We start from the raw sequence: 23732 nt of genomic DNA, 5'->3' as shown, positions 1-23732 counted from the left end.
ATGACAGGTCTTGATACAGAAATAAATAAGCATGTATGCAGCCTGTTCTAGTGCATTTTTGCTCCGAAGTAAGGCTCACGGTTCACTTACTCAGAAGTATGTTCAATAGAACTTACTCTCTAGTGTGTGTGCATACAATTACACTCACTGGCGCAATCCACCTAAAGTTAAGAACTCTCAGATGGAAAATTAAGTGTGAAACTCACACTGTTACTAATAGAACTTTATTAAAATTGCTTAACTTTGAGTGATCTTGCTTATAGTGCTTTGTTCTGCTGCTTGGCTGCCTCTCCTCTCCCTACCCCTTTAGCCAAATTTCACTGTTCAGTGCAGTGGCATGTACACTCCACCGGACAATTGTTTATAGCTGGAGAAGCAATTTAGTTACACTCTCCAGGGGGTAGAAGGGAAAGTGATATAGAGAAGTGAGTCATTTCCCCAGCTTTATATATCAGTTAACAGAGAAGGCTCTGGATACCAAATCATATTTTTCTGCCTCATAGAGATGAAATGGGGTGTGACAGAGGTCAATTTGCTGGTGGATGCTTGAGAGTTATTTCTTCTTTTTAATAATAATGTATGGCTGCTATTTAGCAGTAATTTAATTATTTAGCAATCATTTAAAGAGCTGTTTAAAAAACCAGGATTCTGTTAAACATTAAGTGCCTGCAGGTATTCATCAAAACAGGAATATAGCATGTGATTTGGGCCAAAAGAACATAAAAATCAGGGCTGCAATGATTGATTGTTGGATCAATCAATTAAATTTCTTTTAATTGACTGAAACAGCAATCCCAATTAATTGCTTCTATAAAAACTGCAGACTGCAAACAGTAGCTTGGATCCCCTCTTTTATCTTACATAAGTGACAATGTTTTTTCCAAGACGATATCTACTGTGACATTTGAATTTTCTAAAAACGAAGGGAGTATTCTTGCTTCAGAATTGTTTTATATACATGCAAACATATTTAAATCTAACCAATAGGTTAATAAATGACAGCTACAATTAGGCTGCAGTCTTATCCTGGGCTGTCCGAATGCACGGGCTGCTGCCGCCAGCTCCTTGCATGAAGGATACATTTGTCCCCTTCCCTTGCATAAGGAAAGTAGCCCCACAGTGGGGCTACTTGATTCTGTGCCAGCTATTTAGCCAGCGCAGAGCAATGTAGTTCTGTGTTGGGCTGAGAGGCCTGACAAGGGGCTGCAGATCCAGTGGAGCTGAGCTCCTCTGATCCCACACTCCTCCTATCCTATTCCCTCCCCTGCCATGCCTCCCCCGCCCTCTCCCTGCCCCGGAATGCCTCTCCCATCTCCCCCCTTGGCCCCACTTTCCTCTCTGCCACCCGGCGCCTCCACGGAGTGCTGGGCAGCGGTCGCCTATTCTCAACCCAGCGCTGGCTCAGTGTAGGCTTGCACTGAGCCAGCGCAAGTGTTGGGCGGGTGGAATTTGTTGCAAGCATGCCTTATGGCACGTTTGCGACACTGCACACCAGCGCTGAACCAGTGTGCAAAGGTCAGAATCGGACCCTTAGTTCCATTGAACTCAACGGAGCTTACTTCTGAGTAGCCGCGCATAGGATTGTGTGCACCTTAGGATCTTGGGGTCTTATTCACCTAAGATTTCTTTAAGCAAGTGAAAACTGAAATAGAACAATAATGATAATGATAATACAGGGAACTATAACTCAAGAATGTGTCATTGACGATAAAAAGACACATTCCCTTCCCAGCATGCTCTGAGATTTGCGATAGAGTGAAGAAAAAGACAGACAAGATCAAGAAAGAAATGGACTGCACTTGGATTAGCATGATGCCCATCTATGATTTTTATTATTGTCAAATAATCAGTGAGTCTGAGTGCAATGGATAAGACTAGCACACAAACTAAGATGTAATATTGCAAATTCTTCGTTTCAGTGTGACCAGATACAGTGTAGGACAAAATGCCTATACTATTGAATAGAAGAGGGAATTTTGGCAAGTGCACCTTTTTAAACCCCTCTGTGTTGAACTGTACCAGCCAAAATTCCCTCTTCAATACAATTGTTAAAGGTATACGCATTGTGTCCTCCATTTTATCTGGTCACCCTGTCCATTCTGGAATTCTTCAAGCCAAGCCATCAGACAGATTTCTCCATTATTCACAAAGCAACTGGGGCAGGGGAGAAAAGATGGCAGTTTATTTATTTTATTTATTTGAAGAATTTCCACCCTAGCTTTCTACCACACATTGGGGCACCCAAGGCGGCTTACAACCGTCAATACATAAAATGCATAGTACAAAAAGTAATAAAGTACAGGTTAAAAACTATAAAAACTACAATAAAAACAGGCAATATAAAAACAAAGCAGCCAGCGATAAAACACATCACTAAAAAACATTAAATCAGTTCCTAGAAGCAGCTATTATAGGGTCTCGAAGGTTTTTCTAAGTAAAAATGTCTTCAGTCCTCAAAACAATACAAGATACATTGCAACACAGATCTCTGAACCCCTTTCCCTTGGCAGTACACCTACTTTTCTCTTTCTACCCAGCTAGTACAGTGTTTCTTAACTCATACCACCTGTGGCACGAAGTGGTGTCCGGTGGTACTGTGGGGCCTCCAGACCACCATCGCCTGTCAGTGAGACAAGCAATGCAATGCGACAAGCAGCAGTAGGCGGCTTGTCTTTGTCAGTTGCTCTCTTCACTGGTAGCCACATATCTAGCTCTACCCTTACAAGCAGGGGGCCAGTTACACCACGTGGAGTGATAGTCATTCTTTGGATTTTTATGATCCTGTCCAGGCATGTCAGAAATAAGTCTCACTGAATTCAATGGGACTTGATAGGTGTGTATAGGATTATAACTTTTGTGTGTGAAGATAACAGTTTAGCATTAGTCTTCATTAATCACTGAGGAGGTCTTCTTGTACATGTTTTAGATCTATTTGTAAAGCTATATTATTTCAAAATATATCCCACCTTTTCAATTCAGACTTTCTTCCTGGATAGCTTACAAAAATTCAATTGAGACAACAGTAAGATACAAATATGGGGGGGGGGGGAAGGTGGCAACTGAATAATATCCATAAACCTGACTTGCTAAGAGAGCAATAAAAGCAATTGAAATAGAAGAGAATAAATATAATAATCATCATCATGACAAGATCACTGATCTTGAAAGATTTTGCTAAATGAAAGAATCGTAATCTCATCCCTGAAGCTCATCAAAGTGATGCCAGGCAAGTCACCCTGGGGAGAATATTCTGAAACTGGAACAGTACTATGGAAAAGGCCCTTACCCTCATTCCCACTCCCAAATCCACTAGGGTTGGGGTGGAGAGCTTCTAGCAATGATCTGAACATGAGTTAGAATTATTCAGTCTGTTTCTTTCCTGAGTGATGAAAAATGTGAGACAGCTTGAAATTTGCTAGAGGCACAAGAAATATTGTTGTTAAAGAGAAGGTTTGGTTGCTGATATACGGAGATGAAAATATGCTAAATTAGAGTAGTCTCTTTAAAAGATGAAGTTATCTTTATAGGTCAGTGTTTTTCAAACTGTGGGTCAGGAGCCACTAGGTTGGTTGTGAGCCAATTTCAGGAGGGTTGTAGAGCATCTAGCTCAGCCACCATTGAAAATACAGAGCTGAAAATACAGGCTACAGAACTGATGGACAGGGCAGGCTCCCTGTGGGAGAGAGGCATAGTACTTTGCCCTGAATAGATGAGAAGATGGGATGCAGGAAAATAGGGAGGGCTGTGTGGGTGGAGAACAGTGATGTGTCGTGAGATTGAGGCCAGGGACGGCAATATACATTCTCCTTCCTCCCTCCCCTCCCTGTTAAACTCAATCTCTGCAACATACATTCTTACCCCTCCCTAAAAAATAAATAAATATAGCTCAACTGGAATGTTTGAATTCTAAGCTATACAAAATAACAGCCTGAGCACACTGCGTAATGGAACCTTTGGTTGATTGCGGCTTAGGCTTGAAGTCTAAATTGATGGTGTCACTTCTGGCCATGACATCACTTCCAGGTTAATAACATCATATCCAGTGGGTCCCAACAGATTGTCTTCTAATAAGTGGATCCCAGTGCTAAAAAGTTTGACAACTGCTGCATAGGTCCTTACAGAAAATGTAGTTTATTATGTTGACAGCTTCCACTTATACATAGGGAATGGAAATGAGAGGACATTGAAGTGGTTTTCTGTAAAATATGCAAGTATTGTACAGTACCAATGAAGTTCATTATAAAAGGTACCTTGTGGCCATAAGAGAACTTCTGCAGAAATGAACAAAGAATAGACAGAGAGATTTAAAAAAAATTACCAACCTTTCCATGGAGTGAAATTAGGATTGCATGGTAGGTTACTTCAACAAAATACTTTATTTGTTCTATGTTTCTTATTTTGTGGACCTAGCAAATGTTTTTGTATTGTCAGCAAGGCCAAACACCAAACCTCAGCATGCGATAGCATGATTTATCAATTGGTCTATTCCTCTTTGTTAAAGTTGCTGGCGTATCCTTCAATTCTAGAAGCAGATGCTTCTTTTTGGTCTGTGAGTTCTTGGGAATGGTTTTTGTGCAACAGTGTAATCCTATGTATGCCTACTGAGACATAAGCCCCATTGAGTTCAGTGGGGCTTGCTCTTAGGTGAGTGTGTTTAGGATTGTAGCCTAACAGCTCAGTCATAGGCTGGTCTACTGAGAAGTAAATCCCTTTGAACTCAATGGCGCTTACTCCCAAGAAAGTGTGCATAAGATTGCAGCCAAAATTTCTCAAGAACTATTGAATGGGCCACTGTGCAGCCTTAATCACAGCACTCTTAGCACTGTATGGGTTTTTTCCTAAAGGAATAAGTGCACACTGCTGTTAGTTAAATCCATTGGAGCCTTAATGTTCAAGCTCATGATAATTTCTCAGAGTTAAATAAGGTTTCCTGAGCAAAATGTATCTGAATGTAAAAAAAGCCTCTTCAAAGCAATTTCATTCCTTGGTGAGTGCATTTCTCACTCTTGTCTTATTGTTGCCATTACTTGTCATTCCATTCAGAGCAAAAGGTAGATGACAAAATTATTCCAAAAGGAGCCATTTTCTTAATGGACATACGTTTGCATTAAGCTGCTGTATTCACCTGTACAAATGGATGGTCTGTGTTCTGTGGCTCTCAGACCTCCCAAAGCAATACGTGTATTTTACTCTCTTTGAATAGGTGGTAGGAGCTTCCATAAATATCTCTAAGGTTGCTGCACAAAAAACCCTACACACTAAGTGCTTCAGGAAAGTGAATTGCAAGTCTGAATTTTGTTCACCAACATCCCATAAGTGTTCAGTATGGCAGACTTCCAACAGTATTAAAATCCAGGCAGATTGCGGTTTCATTAAACTCGTGAAGACTTGGTGCAGTGTGACTTTGCTTCCTTTTTAGCTTTATGACAATTTTTGTAAGAAAAGTGCTGAAAATATTTTAAGGTGATAAATGAACATAAGAAGAGTTCTGGATTAGATCAAAGGTCCATCAAGCCCAGCATCCTCTTTCTCATAGTGACACAACCATGTGTAATTAATATGTGGAACTCCTTGCCCAAAGAGGGGTGCCCAAACCCCGGCCTGGGGGCCACTTGCGGCCCTCAGGGACTCCCAATCTGGCCTGCAGGGAGCTCCCAGTCTCCAGTGAGCTTCTGGCCCTCCTGTGATTTGCTGGAGCCCACACTGGCCCAACGCAACTACTCTCAGCATAAGAGTGACTGTTTGACCTCTTGTGTGAGCTATGGGATGAGGGCTCCCTCCTCTACTTGCTGTTTCACATCTATGATGCTGCAGTGGCAGCAAAGGAAAGGCCGGCCTTGCTTTGTGCAAGGACTTTTATAGGCCTTGAGCTATTACCTTCTTTCATATAAGTTCCATCTCTAATGTATTCATTTATGTAAACTTAGGTAAATTTATTCAGATTTGAAGTGTAAATTAATTCTTTTTTTCCCAGCCCCCGACACAGAGTTAGAGAGATGATGTGGCCCTCCTGTCAAAAAGTTTGGACACCCCTGCCATAGGACTTTGTGAGGAACCCTGGCCTAGATGCCTTTAAACAAGGATTGGACAGATTTATGAAGCTCCATCACAGGTTACAAGCCATGATGACCATATGCAGGGTTTAGAGGTGCCTGTCTCTGAATGCCAGTTGCAAGGGAGTGGTAAGAGTGTACAGGTATCTTGTTGTCTGTGTGCCACAAGAGACACCTGGCATGTCACCGTGAGATACAGGAACCTGGCATACATGGGCCCTTGACCTAAAGTAAGGCTCTTCTTATGTATCATTCTTATGTTCTTAGGTATCATTGCCTCTTAACGTTAAGACTAAACTAAAGGATTATAACTCATTTTCTTTTGTTGTTGTAGCAATTATTCAACTGTCAAGCTCTACGTAAACTCAGTATCCCAGACAATGATCTTTCAAGCCTGCCAACCAGCATTGCCAGTTTAGTTAATCTCAAAGAACTAGACATCAGTAAAAATGGTAAGAAATGTGTTCATTTTCAATTGTCAAAGAATGATTAACTGTGGAAATCATATTGAAAACTATTTTATTCATGTTGTTCTTATGTAATAACAATTATGCCTAGAGCAGTGGTTCCCAAACTTTTTAGGACCAGGAGGACCCACTTTTTAAAACAGCACTCTATCGGGACCCACCTAACTTCATGAAACTTTAAAAAGTTTTACTTTACCAGCTGCTCAGACCTCTGTTTTATCCCTTTTACTATGGTGGCGGGGGCTCACTTTCTGGAGCAATTGTTGAGCTCCATGTTCATTGGATTGCAACCATTCTGGTAGCATTGCACTCCCCTCAGCTTGAGGCATGTTTGCCAACTCATGAGTAAATGCACATGTGCAGCTCTGGTTTGGTTTCCATAACACTCAATACGTTTCTTTATCAGCTCTCGTCAGTTTTGCGACTCACTAAAATTGACCCACTAGTGGGTCCTTAGCCACAGTTTGGGAACCACTGACCTAAAGTATCCTGGAAAGTTGTTTATCTGAATGATTAAAACAAAAACAAATAATGTGTTGCATTAAGTACTTCTTCCTGATATACATTTCTTCTGCTTTAATTTGAGATCAGTAAGGGGCCAACTACAAGGTTGGCTCTATCCACATTGAAGACTGAATGGGCCAGCTGCTGTGGAACTGCAGTATCACTAACCATGACCCAGTGCCAGGATTGCACAAATGCTGCAAGCAAAGACACCTGTGCAAATGTTCAGGGTTAGAGTGCCGACTGCCATTGGGCAAACAGCAGTTGTGTCCTCCATCTGCTTTTTGTTATTTAAGTAATTTAGGAAAATGGGAATAAAGCAGTTAAGCAGAACCATTTGTTAGAAAAACATTTAGCTTAATGAGGACAAAGTACAAAATTGTTGTGTGTCTTAAGTGTGCTGTATTTGAAAAGGTAAAGAAAACATTTCATAAAATGCCAGCACTGCTGTTATATCAATTCAGTATTAAATTTTGGCTATATTTTTGTAAATAAGTGCTTATGCACATTGTAAACTCCCCATCTGGTTTGACAGAATGACCAGTTATCTTCTGTTAAAGAAAAGGGGGATTTAAAGGTTTTATACTTTTGAACCACAAAAATGGCTGGCGCCTGAAATAAGGAATATCAACTAGCCTTTATTCCTCCTAATCATTCAGGTTTTGGAATTCACCTTTAAATAGAAAATACATGTCTATCGTAAACATCTAACGAACTAAGGGCTGAAGCTTTATTAAAGCATAATTAACTCTGTTTGGCTTAGTATTCAATAACAGGCTACAGATTACTTCATCGCAATCCTTCTTGCCCGCTCTGCCAGTGCAGTGGTCCCTGCTTCAGCTCTAGGTGTTGCATATGCCCGTAAAGCATATTTGCAGTACCATCTTAGTTGACAGCTCTGGCAGAGAGGCCTAAGCTGCCAACACTGCATCCAAAAAAAAGGCCGCTTGGCTGAGGTAAGTGAAGCTCTACTACCCAGAGCTTCACTCTGGGCAGTGGGAGGAGCAGTGGGAGGGTGAAATGAAGGCAGGGAGGGGCCATTTCTGGGTGGTCGAGGGTTGAATGGGGGGCAGATCAGATGTGGGAGGGAGTGGGATTGGTGGAGAAGGCCTCCACCACGCCACACCCTATCCTCTCTTCTGAACCTGAATGCCGTACATAGGACTGCTCAAACTTCCGCCAGCTAAATAGCTGGCACAGATCAGAGTTGTCCCATTGCAAAGGCAACGTTGTTACTTGTGGTAAGGGGAAAAAAATCTGATAAGAACTTCAGCTTGCTCCTAATGAGCACTAGATACAGCAGAGGTCATGTAGCCTTCTTGTGCCAGCACTAGTTAGGATTGGGCTGTGTGCTGTGGTTCTGGCTGTTAATGATCATCAGAGCCAATAGCACTTTAAACTATATTACGTAGCTTGTCCCTAAACAGATGTAGGAAATCTATCACTTCGATTAGCTTTTAAATCTACCTGACTTGAGATATTCTATGAATTTAGGTTCCAGAACCTGCATACCTTTTACTTTATTCATTAAACCTTTTTACTTTGTGTGTAGTGTCGATAACTTAGAGCCTCAGTTAATTCAGGTTATGAAAATTGAACATATCCCAGAGGCTCAAGCTTCATAACTCATTTTTAGCAAATCTCAATTTGAATTTTTTTGCTAGTTAACATGAATATGGAATAATATAGACTATGGTACCATTTGTATGTGAGCAAGAGAATTGCTGAAATGTGCAATTTAACTAATACAAGTACATGTACCATATGGTAAATGTTCAAAACCTGAATGTGCTGAATTTTACTAATTAATTCTTATGAGAGGACAGACCTGTCAGTTAGGCATACCTATGCATAAGTAAATTATGTAAGCAGATGTCTCTAGTAAGTGACAGTATATCATCCCCAGGTTTGATAATGGCCTGAATCTGAACAAAATTAATAGCTTTTCAGATATTTTTTTTGCATGCGTTATCATTCCAACAGCATTACAATAATTCTTAAATGTTTTACACCAAATATGTGAGAAATACATATTTCAAACATTGTCCTCTGTATATTGTCAGACTTGTCTTTTAGCACTACTTATTCTCCCTTTCTGTATATTTTATGATTGCAGACTTTCCGCATCCTCAGAAATAAAATAGGAATAAAAGTTGTGGAAGTTGCGGGAGAAATAGATGAGAAGGGAAGGGGAAGACAGTGTGAAAAACCAGAAAGTAGGTTGGACAGAACTCAATAAGAAAGAACCCAATAAGAACAGGAAGCAGATGAAATAGAGGAGAGAAGAATCATTTTGTCATGGGCTAAGGCACCAGTAAGGGAAGGGTATGGGTAATTCAGGATTCAGTGTTAGTACCTGACATCAATATAAATGCAGGGAGACAGCAGAGTATTGCAATTCCCTAGCTGGTCCATACCAGTATACATTTAAGATCAGTGCTTCCCAAGCATTTTCATCTGGTGGCTTCCTTGACCTACTGGGCCATTGACTTCAGCTCCCCATTAGGGGTACATTACATTGCATATGGCGGCAGGTGTTTTTGCAAATATTCTATGGTTTCCCCGGCTGATTTCCTCAGCTCCCTGGGGAGCCATGGCTCACATTTGGGAGCCACTGCTTTAAAACTTTCAAGGATGGAAGTTACTGACAAAATATTTCATGCTCTGCTTACATGTTGCTTCCTTTGTTTTATCTTGGGTCTGAGAAAGCGATTATGTAATGGGAAGAGCAGGCACTCTGACCTGTGTAACTCCCCAGCGCAGAAGGAAGCATTTTAAATTCTTTCCCACCTTGTCAAAGTGAAAAAGGGATTTAGAAGATCAGTAAGTGCTAACCAATTTATATTCAAAGGACTAAAAAATAATAATAATAAACTTTAACACTTCAGTTCTTCAATACTAGGAAGTGATAGGGAAATCACCTATAAAATGTCAGCTTCATTACCCAGACCATAGTAAAAGACAGGTTGTGATAAAGCTTTAAGTGCCTATAAAAAGAACTACACATTGCTCTGCTCTCTTTGCAATATGCAAAACATTTTTCATGGAGATTCTAGGCGCTTCTGTGTTTAGTTCTTTGCAGCATAATCTTATCACTTCTATAGTGACCAGCACAAAGGGTTGCTCTCCAAGAGTTGGGCTGAATGTGTGCTTGGCTGAGTATATCCTAATATAGTTTTCAGCCTGGGAGTTGACTAAAGCGAAGCAATTTCTAAGTGCCCAGAGGAGTTTCACGAGCAGAGTAAAACCATAAAGGGCCAAATTCTGACTACACTGCACATAATTGATTCTTTTTAATTTTCATTGCTTTGAGCTCTCTACTTGTCTAATGGTGTCAGAATAAAAAAGTGTTACATAATGCACAGGATGTATCATTAAGATGAACATTGTGTTATACTTGGTCTGCCTTTAGGGCATGCTAGAGCTATTTTTACTTTTTGTGAAATCTTCTCCCTCATCTCTACTATGGATGCATGCATTAGTTTAGAACCAATATAATGTAGATCTTCTCATCTTTCCATTGTGTTTGTATGACCCAGTCTCAGAGCTCAGTCCTCAGAACAATTAATTCAACCATATAGTCCTTGGATCTAATATTAGAAACCACTTAACCCCACTGATGTGCTTGGCTACAGAAAAGAAAAATGAAAAAGAAAATAGGCATTTTAAGCAAGTGTTATCTATTTCTTATAAGTATTTACTGGGAAGTGTGTTAACAGGTTCAGTGGAACTTGGTATGCTTAAGACTGATGAAAATTTTTTAGTTATTTATTCTTTCTATTATCCTTTCATTCAAGAGTTACAAGGTGACCAACAAGAAGGTAAAAGCATAAAAATTTCAGTGATGTAAAAAAGTAATCTAGAAACTGACCAACAAGCTGGACTCCTGAACATACTGCTGTTCTTATTTGGACTGGCTGCACAGGAGTTCTGGAACATAGCTACATCTATGTTGGGGCTTGTGAGTGGCATGTTAATTGCTGATGGGATGCGATAGCCTTCAGTATACATTCATAGCTTCCTAGGCTTCCTAGACCAGAGTTCACCCTTACTTGTCAACCATTGAGAGGGATCTAGAAGGAGCCAGTGAAGGTGATTGCAAAAGAATGGGATGCTACCATCCTGTGAGCTGAAACGGCTGTGAAAGCCTGGCAGACACTTTTGTGGGTGGTTTTGCTGTATTTGTATTTATTGTATTCTTGTATTTCTTGATTCAAACAGGCATTAGATCTTTTTTAAAAAGAAAATTATCAAGGAAATGTCGTTTCAGAAGGAAATGACATTGCTGGATATGTCCTCCTATGTATTCAGACGGGCTTGCTAGAATAGATTGTGGCCAGATCTTAGAGCATACAAATAAAAATGAAATAATCATTCAGAAGTAAAATTGTGAATGAGAAGTGTTCACTCCTTTTCAAAAAGAAAAGTCTCATCTTCAGTAGTGGGGGGGGGGCAAAGCTGTTAGTTCTGCATGGCTCCGAAACTCACCATATAAGCTGCCTTACCGCCTCGCTCTCAGGACTATTCTGAGGAGTGAAAGCATCGTGAAGATGTCTCCTCCACATTGCTTTCACCCCTGGACAGGCTCCAAGAGCAAGGGGGAGGGTCAGTATACACTTCAAGTTTTGGAGCTGTGTGGAACTTACAGCTCCCCCCCTCCGACTCTGCTACTGCTTATTTTTGAACAAGGACAGTCTCCAATTCTTTGGATAATAAATTCAGTTGTGATGCTTGTTTTGTATCATTTGTCAGTGACTTTTGCTGTGTTTTATCAACTCTCAGATGATTTACTCCATTTCATTTGCAAAATAAACATTCACAGGTTATTATAATGAATTCTAATAAAAAAGAATTAACAAAAGCAAGTTCCAGTGATGGTTCATCACCTTAAAAGGGGTACAATAATTTATACAAATACAAAGCTAATAAAATCCACCAAACAATTTGATTTATTTATCTTACTATGTAAACTGCTTTGTGAACTAGTCTTGTTGAAAAGCGTTTTATAAATATTCATAATAAAGCAGCGTTCTTCATTTGCTATGACAAAGTCTTGAAAGATGATAGCGAATACAGATTATTAGCAGTCTTTTCTGCCAACACATGTAATATGTATGTACGGCAGTGGTTGCCAAACTGTGGGTCCAGGACCCACCAGTGGGTTGTGACCCAATTTTTGATGGTTCACAAAACTAACAAGATAGAGAGGTGAAAACAAATGTCAAGTCTTCATACTTGTGACACCCCTGACACACGTCTAATGCGGCTTTATAAACTTGTACATGAGTTAACATAATGTCTGAAAAGACATTCACATTATATTCAGCTTGACATACACTTCAGAAGAGGCAGTCTTTTCCTTCTAGCACTATAGTGATATTGACTTGGCTGAAGACCTAAATCTGAAGGAAGCCTTACATGCACCGTGGGTTTTCTGAGGTTATTCTTCTGTATTTGTTTTCACCTTTGCTGCCCAAGAAGCCACTTAGACAAACCAGGAGACCCTGGGAAGTGGCATTCAATAAGGTATGTCAGGTGTTGCATTTGGAAAAAAAGGAAACAAAATTGGTTCAATTTGGTGCATGGCAGAGCTGCTTGTGCTGCTTGGGCTCTTTGGATCCTAGCCATAATAGCAATGTTGAAGTAGCTCAGGTATATTTATTTACTTGATTTAGATATTGAAGTATACTTAGGACAAAAGATTTTTGTTTCTTTCTATGAATGATTTATATGCTCCTCAATAACATAATCTTTGTTTTCTTTTTAGGGATCCAAGATTTTCCAGAAAATATAAAGTGCTGTAAGTGTTTAACAATAATTGAAGCCAGTGTCAATCCTATTTCTAAGTGAGTATTGTTTATATGCTTCTTGTTTCTATGTGCAGTGTTTTACATGTGAAAGTATGTAGAGCGAAGTGAAGTCAGAGTTGGTAGACAGAGCCAGAGTTATCATTATTATGATTAAGCAAATCTAATCTGTAGTGAGAAATTAGTTTGTAATGACAAAGAAATCTTACAGTTGTAGATATGAAAAGATGTGGATGCATTTTAAGGGCTGTATTGAGGGGCCCACAGTTTTGGCTTGGCCATGGTTCCACCAAACAAGTCCCCGTGCCAGTATTTCTATTCAAGATTGGGATTAGAAAGTGTGGGGTTTGTGTGCGCACACCTGTTTGGCTGCTGTTTGGTGGTGGCACTGACATCCCCACATGTCACTGCATCTCCCTGACATCCCCTGCATGTTTCCCATTCCTACTGTTGAGCAGGAATGGGAGGAGCAGGAAGGACAGCTCGCTGACTTGACTGCTGCCTGACTATGGCGCTCCAGATGACCACTGTGGAGCAGGGGCCAAACAAGGCTTCCCCAGGCCTCCTGCTCCTGCTTTTCAGATGGAATACGAGGTGCAAGAGTGGAGATGTCAGCCTTGACACTACCCAGCTGAAGCACACTGATGTGCCACAGCCAGGCATAGTCAGACGAACAGACATACTCATAAACATCCGATTCCTGCTATTTAGTAGGAATGGTGTGTGTATGTGTGTGTGTGAGGAGGAGTAGCAGTAGCTATCATCCAGAGTGCACGTTTAATAGCGTCAGCTGATACGCCAGCTATGTTCCCTTCTGTCATACATGCCTCAGCAATTTCCAAATTAGGCTATTGTAATGTGCTCTAGAAAGGGCTGGCTTGGAAGGCTTTGCAGGTAACATGAATTCATCCTAGTCTGATAACATGATTTCTAGCTGTTGCTGCCCATAAAGTGTATCTTACATCAGTGCTGAAAGAGCTACACTGGCTGCCAGTTTGTTCAATTAAGGGCACAATCCTAACCCCTTATGTCAGTGCTTTCCAGCACTGGCATAGCAGTGCCAATGGAACATGTGCTGCATCCTGCAGTTGAGTGTCACCCACGGAGGCCTCCTCAAAGTCAGGGAATGTTTGTTCCCTTACCTCAGAGCTGCATTGCCCTTATGTCAGTGCTGGAAAGCACTGACATAAAGGGTTAGGATTGCGCCCTAAATCAATTTACTGATGTTCATCTTTACATGGCCAGGGTACTGTGACAAATTCCTCAGATTTTGAGGTAATCTGATGGGTTCCTACTGTGGGACCATAGCAAAGCTAGAACTGCAAGAAGCAGTAACTCCTCAGCTATGGCAGCCAATTTGTGGACTGCTATCCTTTGTGACACCCACATTGCTGGTTTCCTTCCAGCCATCAGAAAACAAGTGAAGAGTTTGCTGTTTCATATATATATATATATATATATATATATATATATATATATAACATATTTTATTGAGATTTTATATTATGTTTTATAGTTTTTGCTTTTTGGACACATAAGTGGGTAGAAAGTCAGGTTATAAATGTATTAAATAAAAAACAATTTCTGCAAATTCATTTGAATTTTTTCCCCCCTTTCTTGACTCTTTTCTGATTGGTTCACCTGATTTACAAGTAAAGCTTTTCTTTCTTAAGAAAAGTGAATTATACGCCTGATACCATGAATGATGTGTTGAGCAGGATGTCATTTTCTTTAAAATCCAATTGGTTCATATCGCCAGAAATTTTCCTAATTTTTGTTTTTAAAAGCAAGTTTTCTATTAAGATGGATATTAATCCTAAATCCTACCATAGTGACATCTCGCGTGGAAAGTGTTTTTGCAAATCATGCCAATTATTATTCAATTTGATTTGGTTGAGTGAGCTTGCTGTGCTGGCATGGGAGGACTTCTGCAGGGAGATCCCGTTCTGTTCCCTGAGCACAAAAGGGCATGCAGAAGGTAGTGCAAGAGGGCATTGCAGGGTGTAGGTCTCTGTGCAGCTTCCATTATCGTGGAGGTGTGCACAGTCTTCCTGTTCTCTGCAATGTTGCTTTGCACTACATGCTTCTGCACTATCATGGAGGAAGTGCAACTTGGGGAAACTGCTGTCCTAAAGTTCCAAGTGTTAATTGGACTGGCTCCATATGCTTGTGTGAGTCAAAGGAAGAACTGTGGCAAAAGTGTCGGAGCTTAGGGTGCAGTGGGGTAAAAAGTACCTGTCGCTGAGCAGAAAGACTGAATTCATAAATAAATATTGGACATGGTCCCTGGTATTCTAGGCATTTCATGTTCCAAGGAGTTTAAATTCTGCACTAGCTCAGAGGGCAACTTCTGTTGTTGCTTTCACAAATGGGAGCTTCGGCTGATGAAGACGGTATATATAATATATTTTCAAGCCTTGTTTCTTTAAAACAGCTGACTTTGCTGTTTTATTGCACCATCTGCAGTGCCTGTATTGTTCTAATTTATGAAGCCAAGTCTATGGCAGCATCTATAACACCATTAGGCAGCTTTTTTACAATGGCATTAGAAGCAGTTCTTTTTTGGTGGCTGTAAAGTTTAGATGTAGCAGTAAGACACATCTATTAATAGAACAATACCATTGGTATAAATGCTAAGGTATCTGAAGGAACCTAGGATGTAATTCATTTCATCCAAAAAATGCTTGGCTGCATTCAAGTACTTCCTGCATGCCACAGATTTACTGGACTAAAGTGCCCATTGTCTTGGAAAGTCTAGTCATTTACATAATCAAATTGTTCGGCATTACTAAATATGCTTCTTGTGTATAGATAGCTCTATAGGACTTTTTGTCTCTGCTTTTGTCTTAATTGCACAATATATATTTATCGCATCTGTTATTCTATGGGGGCAGGGAGAGACTTGTATTTCTTCTGTAGCCATTCGGTTGTGGCAATGCAAAGATAACATTTTATGGGCACTTTGTTTAGGGACAAATGGCAATACATTTCATAAGGCAATAGTTCACAGTCTGCATAAAATTACATTATGTGCTCTCTGCATGAAAGAGAAATCATGATTCATTCAAGAGGTTACAAACAGTGAAATCACTATCATCCGGCTATTATTTCAAAATTAAAATCCAGCACTGAAAAGCTTACACAGATAAATGAAAGATGATGCAACTTTAAATTGTCAGGTGCATAAATTTCCTCCCCAAAGAGCAGTGTAATGTGTCATTTGTTTGAATAATAGGCAAAATGTTAGCTCTAACAAATGGCTCAATAAATGTTTCTCTATTCACTATACAGCAAAAAGGGTGTGAATATGGACACTCTCTCCTGGGACTTACATTTGTAATGTTTCTATAGTAACATCAGTATAAAAGCTAAATCTTTAAACTTGTTTTTAGGCTCCCTGATGGTTTTACACAGCTTTTAAACTTGACCCAGCTCTACCTAAATGATGCCTTTCTGGAATTTCTTCCAGCTAACTTCGGAAGGTAAGCAGTAATCATGTCAGTTCCTTATTAATCGAAAGCATTTGTATCTTATTGGCAGAAGATGGCTTACAATCTTAAAATGTGTAAACCAGAATACATACTATTTTATAGCCCTGGTTTTTCTTTTTTTCAGAATTAGAAGTAGGATTGATTGGTGTTTTTTGGTATTGTTTTCTTTGAAACAGGTACCTTATAGACTTGGAGGAAGAGTTCCTGCAGAGTAGAGAACATTACTACTAATGAACAAAGGGTATTGATCGATATTGAAGAGAAATAGTTCTGAGCTGAAGGGCAGCAGAGTCAAATTGTCTAAACTAATAGGCAGCAAACTTTTGAGACTTATCCTTACAGCTCAACCTTACGTAACATCCCACTCGGCAATGCAACAGCACCAGTGCAGCTTCTACTGTATCCCACTGGAGAGTTTAGGATGTTGAGGCCTCCCCAGAGTAAAGGCACATTTGTTTCCCGGGGTAAGCCACAGCAGGCATGGGTCAATTCGAACCTATGCCAGCTCTGTAGCTGGTGCAAGTCCACATTGACCCATGAAGGGCAGATTGGGCCTGGGAAGAGGGTTAGGATTCTGCAAGTGCCACTACCGCCAAACCTGCCCCCTTCCCAGAACTTATCCAATCTTCCCCACCCCATCTTGTCCCCATTCTGCTCACCCGTCACCCTGTTCCACCCCATTCCCCTCCTTCCCAGTCTCAATGCAAGCTTACCTGCAGCAGCAGGCATCCACCATTGTGGGGGCCTGGCTGCTTGCCCCTTTCAGCCGCAGCCAGGCCCTGCGTATTGGTGCTGTTGTGTTTGCCACAACCGTAAAGGCCCCTTAGGATTGGGCCCTATATTAATTCATTTACTGTAAATATGTTCACCTACAGTCAGGTAGGACTGGATGGATAAAACACATAAAACTCATAAATGTGGGAACAAATTTATCAACAAATGGTTGCTGTTGTTTTTTGTGTGCTGGATTTGTGAGGGGACATAATATCTGCTGGTGAGAACAACAGTATTTTCTGAACTGCATTATCACTGAAGTTTATTTTAATGTAATATTTGGAAAAGGGGAAGAAGAACTTGTATAAAGTGCCTAGGTAATTGTAATGACTTGTAAGTGATATGAGGGATAGCAACTTTTGGAGAGTAAACCTTTATGGCATTCTCTAATGTGGAATTGACAACAGGTGTTTGTAAAGTGGTGAAGGGTATTTAAGTTTATGAAACTGCATTGATGAATTGGGTGAACATGGGGAAGAATTGTCTCAAAGAACCTGACAGAATATTGGGATTAGAGTTAAAGTGCTTGTGGTAGAAGGCAAGCGGACCACAGATTTGCAACTGGGCAGTTAAAGTAGAAGTGGGTGAGCATGATTTTGAGTTTAAAGGACCAGGCTCATGTGCAAACAATATGACATGCACAGAACAATTATTGTTGAGAATGAGTAGGCCAGTGGTTCTTACACTTTTAGCACTGGGACCCACTTTTTAGAATGAGAATCTGTCAGGACCCACCAAAAGTGATGTCATGACTGGAAGTGACGTCATCAAGTAGGAAAATTTTTAACAATCCTAGGGTGCAATCCTACCTACACTTACCCAGAGGTAAGTCCCATTGACTATCATTGTTAAAAGCATATACAGAGTAGCCTGTTAAAAGTACAGGTCTGTAACATTTCCCCAAATGCAGTCACAAACCAGGGAGGCATCGAGTCTAATATACTAAAAATAAAATATTGAAATGAATGGGAACCCACCTGAAATGGGCTTGCAACCCACCTAGTGGGTCCCAACCCACAGTTTGAGAAAACACTGGAGTAGGCAATTATGAGTAGGAAAAGAATAGAATACACAATTCAGTATGCCAAAAAATTGAGTAGCTACAAGATTCAGAAAAAGAGAAAGAGTGCTGGGTCAATATGATCAAATTAGAAGTTTGGTTTGAACCTGAGAAATCTAGGTTCATGTTCCTGCAGAATATTTGACATCTTAGTGAAGTTAAGAACATAAGAAGAGCCCCACAGGATCAGGCCATAGGCCCATCTAGTCCAGCTTCCTGTATCTCACAGCAGCCCACCAAATGCCCCAGGGAGCACACCAGATAACAAGAGACCTCATCCTGGTGCCCTCCCTTGCATCTGGCATTCTGACATAACCCATTTCTAAAATCAGGAGGTTGCGCATACACATCATGGCTTGTACCCCATAATGGATTTTTCCTCCAGAAACTTGTCCAGTCCCCTTTTAAAGGCGTCTAGGCTAGACGCCAGCACCACATCCTATGGCAAGGAGTTCCACAGACCGACCACACGCTGAGTAAAGAAATATTTTCTTTTGTCTGTCCTAACCCGCCCAACACTCAGTTTTAGTGGATGTCCCCTGGTTCTGGTATTATGTGAGAGTGTAAAGAGCATCTCCCTATCCACTCTGTCCATTCCCTGGATCATTTTGTATGTCTCAGTCATGTCCCCCCTCAAGTGTCTCTTTTCTAGGCTGAAGAGGCCCAAACGCCGTAGCCTTTCCTCATAAGGAAGGTGCCCCAGCCCCGTAATCATCTTAGTCGCACTCTTTTGCACCTTTTCCATTTCCACTATGTCTTTTTTGAGATGCGGCGACCAGAACTGGACACAATCCTCCAGGGGTGGCCTGACCATAGATTTGTACAATGGCATTATAATACTAGCCTTTTTGTTCTCAATACCCTTCCTAATGATCCCAAGCATAGAATTGGCCTTCTTCACTGCCGCCGCACATTGGGTCGACACTTTCATCGACCTGTCCACCACCACCCCAAGATCTCTCTCCTGATCTGTCACAGACAGCTCAGAACCCATCAGCCTATATCTAAAGTTTTGATTTTTTGCCCCAATGTGCATGACTTTACACTTACTGACATTGAAGCGCATCTGCCATTTTGCTTCCCATTCTGCCAGTCTGGAGAGATCCTTCTGGAGCTCCTCACAATCACTTCTGGACTTTACCACTCGGAAAAGTTTGGTGTCGTCTGCAAACTTAGCCACTTCACTGCTCAACCCTGTCTCCAGGTCATTTATGAAGAGGTTGAAAAGCACCAGTCCCAGGACAGATCCTTTGGGCACACCGCTTTTCACCTCTCTGCATTGTGAAAATTGCCCATTGACACCCACTCTCTGCTTCCTGGCCTCCAACCAGTTCTCAATCCATGAGAGGACCTGTCCTCTAATTCCCTGATTGTGGAGTTTTTTTCAGTAGCCTTTGGTGAGGGACCATGTCAAACGCCTTCTGAAAGTCCAGATATATAATGTCCACGGGTTCTCCCGCATCCACATGCCTGTTGACCTTTTCAAAGAATTCTATAAGGTTTGTGAGGCAAGACTTACCCTTACAGAAGCCATGCTGACTCTCCCTCAGCAAGGCCTGTTCGTCAATGTGTTTTGAGATCCTATCTTTGATGAGGCATTCCACCATCTTACCCTGTATGGATGTTAGGCTGACCGGCCTATAGTTTCCCGGGTCCCCCCTCTTTTCAATGGCTTGAAAAGTTGCAAGCCATTTTCTCCTAGCTTTGTTGTTCTCATCTGTAAAGTCAAAATTACTGTGACTCTCAGGGTTCTGATGATAAAGAAAGTAGTGAACATATCACATTTTGAGCTTTATGGTATTTTAAAAATGATAAATAGCAATAACAATTCTTGAAAGTGGCCTTGTTGTGAAAGGTAAGTGCTCCTGGAATCGTTTATGGTTTGCATAAGGCTTAACTCCAAAGATATACTTGTTGGCATGCCCAAGGATTTGAGCACACCCAGTGGAATTTTGATTCTCTCCCTTTGAGTGACAAATCCCTATTTCAGATTACAGACTGCTGTTCTAACTTTTAAGTTTGAAAAGCAATTTATGATATGGCATGAGGATCTGTCAAAAAGGAAGAAGCCAAAGATTCCACAAATATATCCAAGCACAGTTTTGGATTAAAACCTAATTGTTTCAAAAGGAGAGCAAAAGGCTGATTAAATAAACAACTGTTTCTTTCACTTTATTCTGCGTTTTCCTTTTATCTGATGAAATTAACCCACACCCACTACCCACATACCATAAGTCCACTGTTTACTGTACTTACTGCTCATAAAATCAGCAATAAGTACCATTGTTTTTGCTATCTGAAATTGATGTTTGTGACATTAAAACGAATGTCGAAGTCGTAGAGAAGGAAATAATTGCTGAGAACCATAAAAAATACTGTAAAGGGGCTAGAAGTATAGAAGCATTGTAAACAACAGATAGTTTCACCCATAATGCCAAACCATGGCTTGGCAGTACAGGAATGAGCCCTGTGCTTGAATACTCCCTTTTCAAAGGAAATTGTCTTTTACTGAATCAGACCATTGATTCATCTAGTACAGTAATGTCAATGATAACTGGCAGTAGTTCTCTAGGATTTTTTTCTGCCTTACCTTGGAGATGCTGGGGTTTGAACCTGGGACCTTCTGCGGGTAAAGCAGGTGCTGTTCCATTGGGCTATGTTTCCTCCATCCAATCATTGCATATTCTGCTTACAGCTAACCTGCATTGGAACAGGCTGGCCAACTGGCCTCTGCTGTATCCCGTGCAGGTTAGGAAGTGGCTAAAGGGCAACTCAGGGTAAGGGGATATTTTTCCCCTTACCCCTTTTCAAGTCCCAGCCATCCCTATGAGACTATTTGGATCTGACCTTGTCAGGCTGCCGGGCCAGGTGATGGGGGTTAGGATTTGGTCCAGGCTTCTGCGGCTGAGCCCACCCCCTCCTGGACCCAATCTGCCCTCCCAGACAGCCCTCCTCCACCCAAAAACACCCTTTCCCACCTTTACTATGCCCTCCCACAACCCTGTTTTACCCCCTGTGCCAGCCTGTCCAAGTTGGTGTGAACCTACCCTTTCGAGCTGGCACAGGGATCTGGCAGGAGCAGGCTAGCACACTTCTTTACTGTATGGCACGTTTGTGACTCTCAGGAGGGGGCAAAGATGACCTGCACTGGCATAAGTTAAGTTTATGATTGTGCCCTTAATTAGTTACTTCATGATTAATCAAACCCTGGTTCGCAATCCATGTTTGCAGGGTAATTGCAAACCACAGTTGGCCAGTTCATATGTAACAACAAACCATGGTTTGCCACAAGAAAGGAAGTAAATGGTATAAGAAAGACTATCATGAAAGCCCAAGTTCCAGCTATGTAACACCAAATTGACCAACCCATTATCATTATTATTTTTGCCAGTGTTTCCCAAGTGCCCTAACTTCTATTTTTCAGGACAGTTCAACAATTCACCATTTCTATCATGTGTTAAGAAAGCAATCTTGTTCAGGATACACACTGTCCTATGTTTTTAAGGAATGTATACAAATTATGGCAGTGAAAGTTTTTGGTTTTGAATAGTATAAACTTTGAAGATGATTATGTTCACAACTTGAGTATCAGCATTGCTGACATTCAGTTGTGTGAGGTGCAATCCTATACACATTTACCTGAGAGTAAGAGCCCAAACCTATCCAACTTTCCAGCATTGATGCAGCCATGGAGGCGTGTGCTGCATCCTGCAGGGGGGCAGTCATGCTGGCCTTCTCAAGGTAAGGAAACATCTGTTACCTTACCTCAGGGCTGCACTGCGACTGCACCAGTGCTGGAAATTCAGATAGGTGTGGGTCACAAGTCTCACTGAACTCAGTGTGGTGTACTTCTGAGTAGATCTGCACAGGATTGCACTGTATGCTTTCTACTGAAATACGTACGCTTGGCAGGTCTGTAGCTATTTGTCAAGATAGTGAGAGGGGAATAGTTCTCACTGAAGTGTTGAATATATTCCTGCCCACACAATGGATAGCATTTAGAACTTGTGCTTGACATGAGAAATGAATCTCTGTTTCTGCGGTTTATCACAATTCCCCTCCTCTATCCGACCTCCATTATATAGCCTTCAGAAGGTAGCAGTTAAAAAGATGACAAACCCAATGCTGAATCTACCCACCCACCCACCATCTCATTACTCTCTAGCATCACACCATTCCTCATTCATTCCTTACATTTATCCTCATGGCTGACATTTTGAGAATTTGTCCCACAGTTTGGTGATTGCTGTTTGGTAAACATAACTTTTTCGGCAAAAATGTCCCAAGTTCCATTTGAAGCAAGTATAACTTAGATAATTGTGTCGCTTAAGTGAGTCATGCAGTTGTTTTTCCTGCTTTCACTCTAATATGCTAAGTGAGAACCTGCACATTTCACTCATGGAGTAACCTGTGAGCTCCAAATATTGCCATTTGGCTTGTTAACATCACTGTTCATGTTTCACTTTGCATATTACAGCAAAAGTAGGGATGCCAAAATGCAATTTGTTCACATTTCCATTTTCCTGTTTATTTTAAGATTATGAACCTGTACTGATTCATGACAACTATGACAGATGATTGTGCATATCATTTGTATTTTCCATTCTTATCTACCAATAGGCTCAATTGACAATGTGTTTCTGAGTAAGAAGCTGCCTACTTGGCTTTTAAACACATAAATTTAGGCTACTAATATATTGAACCTTATAGCTCTTGGGTCTTATACCTGAAAAAAAAATTATAATGTGCAAAATTTTATGTTTTAAACCAGGGGTGTCCAAAGTTTTTGGCAGGAGGGCCACATAATCTCTCTGACACTGTGTTGGGGGCCGGGGAAGAAAATAATTAATTCACATTTCAAATGTGAATAAATTTACATAAATGAATATATCAAAGATGAGCATATGAATGAATGAAGGTCTTGCAATAGCTCAAGGTCTATAAAAGGCCTTGCACAAAGCAAGGCTGGCCTTTCCTTTGCTGCCGCTACTGCATCACAGACGTGAAACGAAGCAGTGGAGGGAGTCCTCATCCCACAGCACACGCAAGAGGTCAGTCGTCCTCATGCTGAGAGCAGTTGCGTCAGGCCAGTTTGGGCCCCATCAAGCCTCCGGAGGGCCAGAGGCTCATTGGAGACTAGGGGCTCCCTGAGGGCCGCATTGGGAGCCCTTGAGGGCCACAAGTGGCCCCAGGGCCGGGGTTTGGCCACCCCTGTTTTAAACCAAGGATGGAAGCTGCAAATTTCCCCAACATTAGCCCAAGCCACATGATAGTGTTGCCAAACCATGCTTTGATAATAGCACACAGCCTAATCATTATTTATGACAGCAGAACACAGTTCTGGTGTCATAAATGGCCATATGGTGCTTTACGCATCGCTAGCAACTATTTTGGAGCCACTGCCCCAAACATCAGTGGTGTGGCAGCCTGCAGCTGCTATGCAGAACTATAGGTAAGCTGGCGTGGTCAGTGGGTGATGGCAGGAATGGGGTGGGGAGGGAGAGGAATGGGGGAGTTCCTGGTCATGGAGAGGGGAGGGTGGGAGGCAGAACAGGGAAGGGAGGGATGGCTCCTGG

General features: G+C 41.3%; 1 protein-coding gene across 1 annotated transcript in view; it reads left to right on the top strand.

Annotated features, from left to right (window-relative positions):
- The window catches only part of LRRC7 (leucine rich repeat containing 7), a 169441-nt gene that overhangs the window by 12486 nt on the left and 133223 nt on the right, over window positions 1–23732 (top strand). The window contains exons 2-4 of the mRNA XM_066623794.1: window positions 6388–6505; window positions 12792–12870; window positions 16224–16313. Of these exons, the coding sequence (XP_066479891.1) occupies window positions 6388–6505; window positions 12792–12870; window positions 16224–16313 (287 nt within the window). The remainder of the gene's footprint in view (window positions 1–6387; window positions 6506–12791; window positions 12871–16223; window positions 16314–23732) is intronic.

The sequence above is a fragment of the Tiliqua scincoides genome, chromosome 4 (genome assembly GCF_035046505.1).
Source record: "Tiliqua scincoides isolate rTilSci1 chromosome 4, rTilSci1.hap2, whole genome shotgun sequence".
NCBI classification, from domain to species: domain Eukaryota; kingdom Metazoa; phylum Chordata; class Lepidosauria; order Squamata; family Scincidae; genus Tiliqua; species Tiliqua scincoides.
This window is presented reverse-complemented; position numbering and strand designations above follow the sequence as displayed.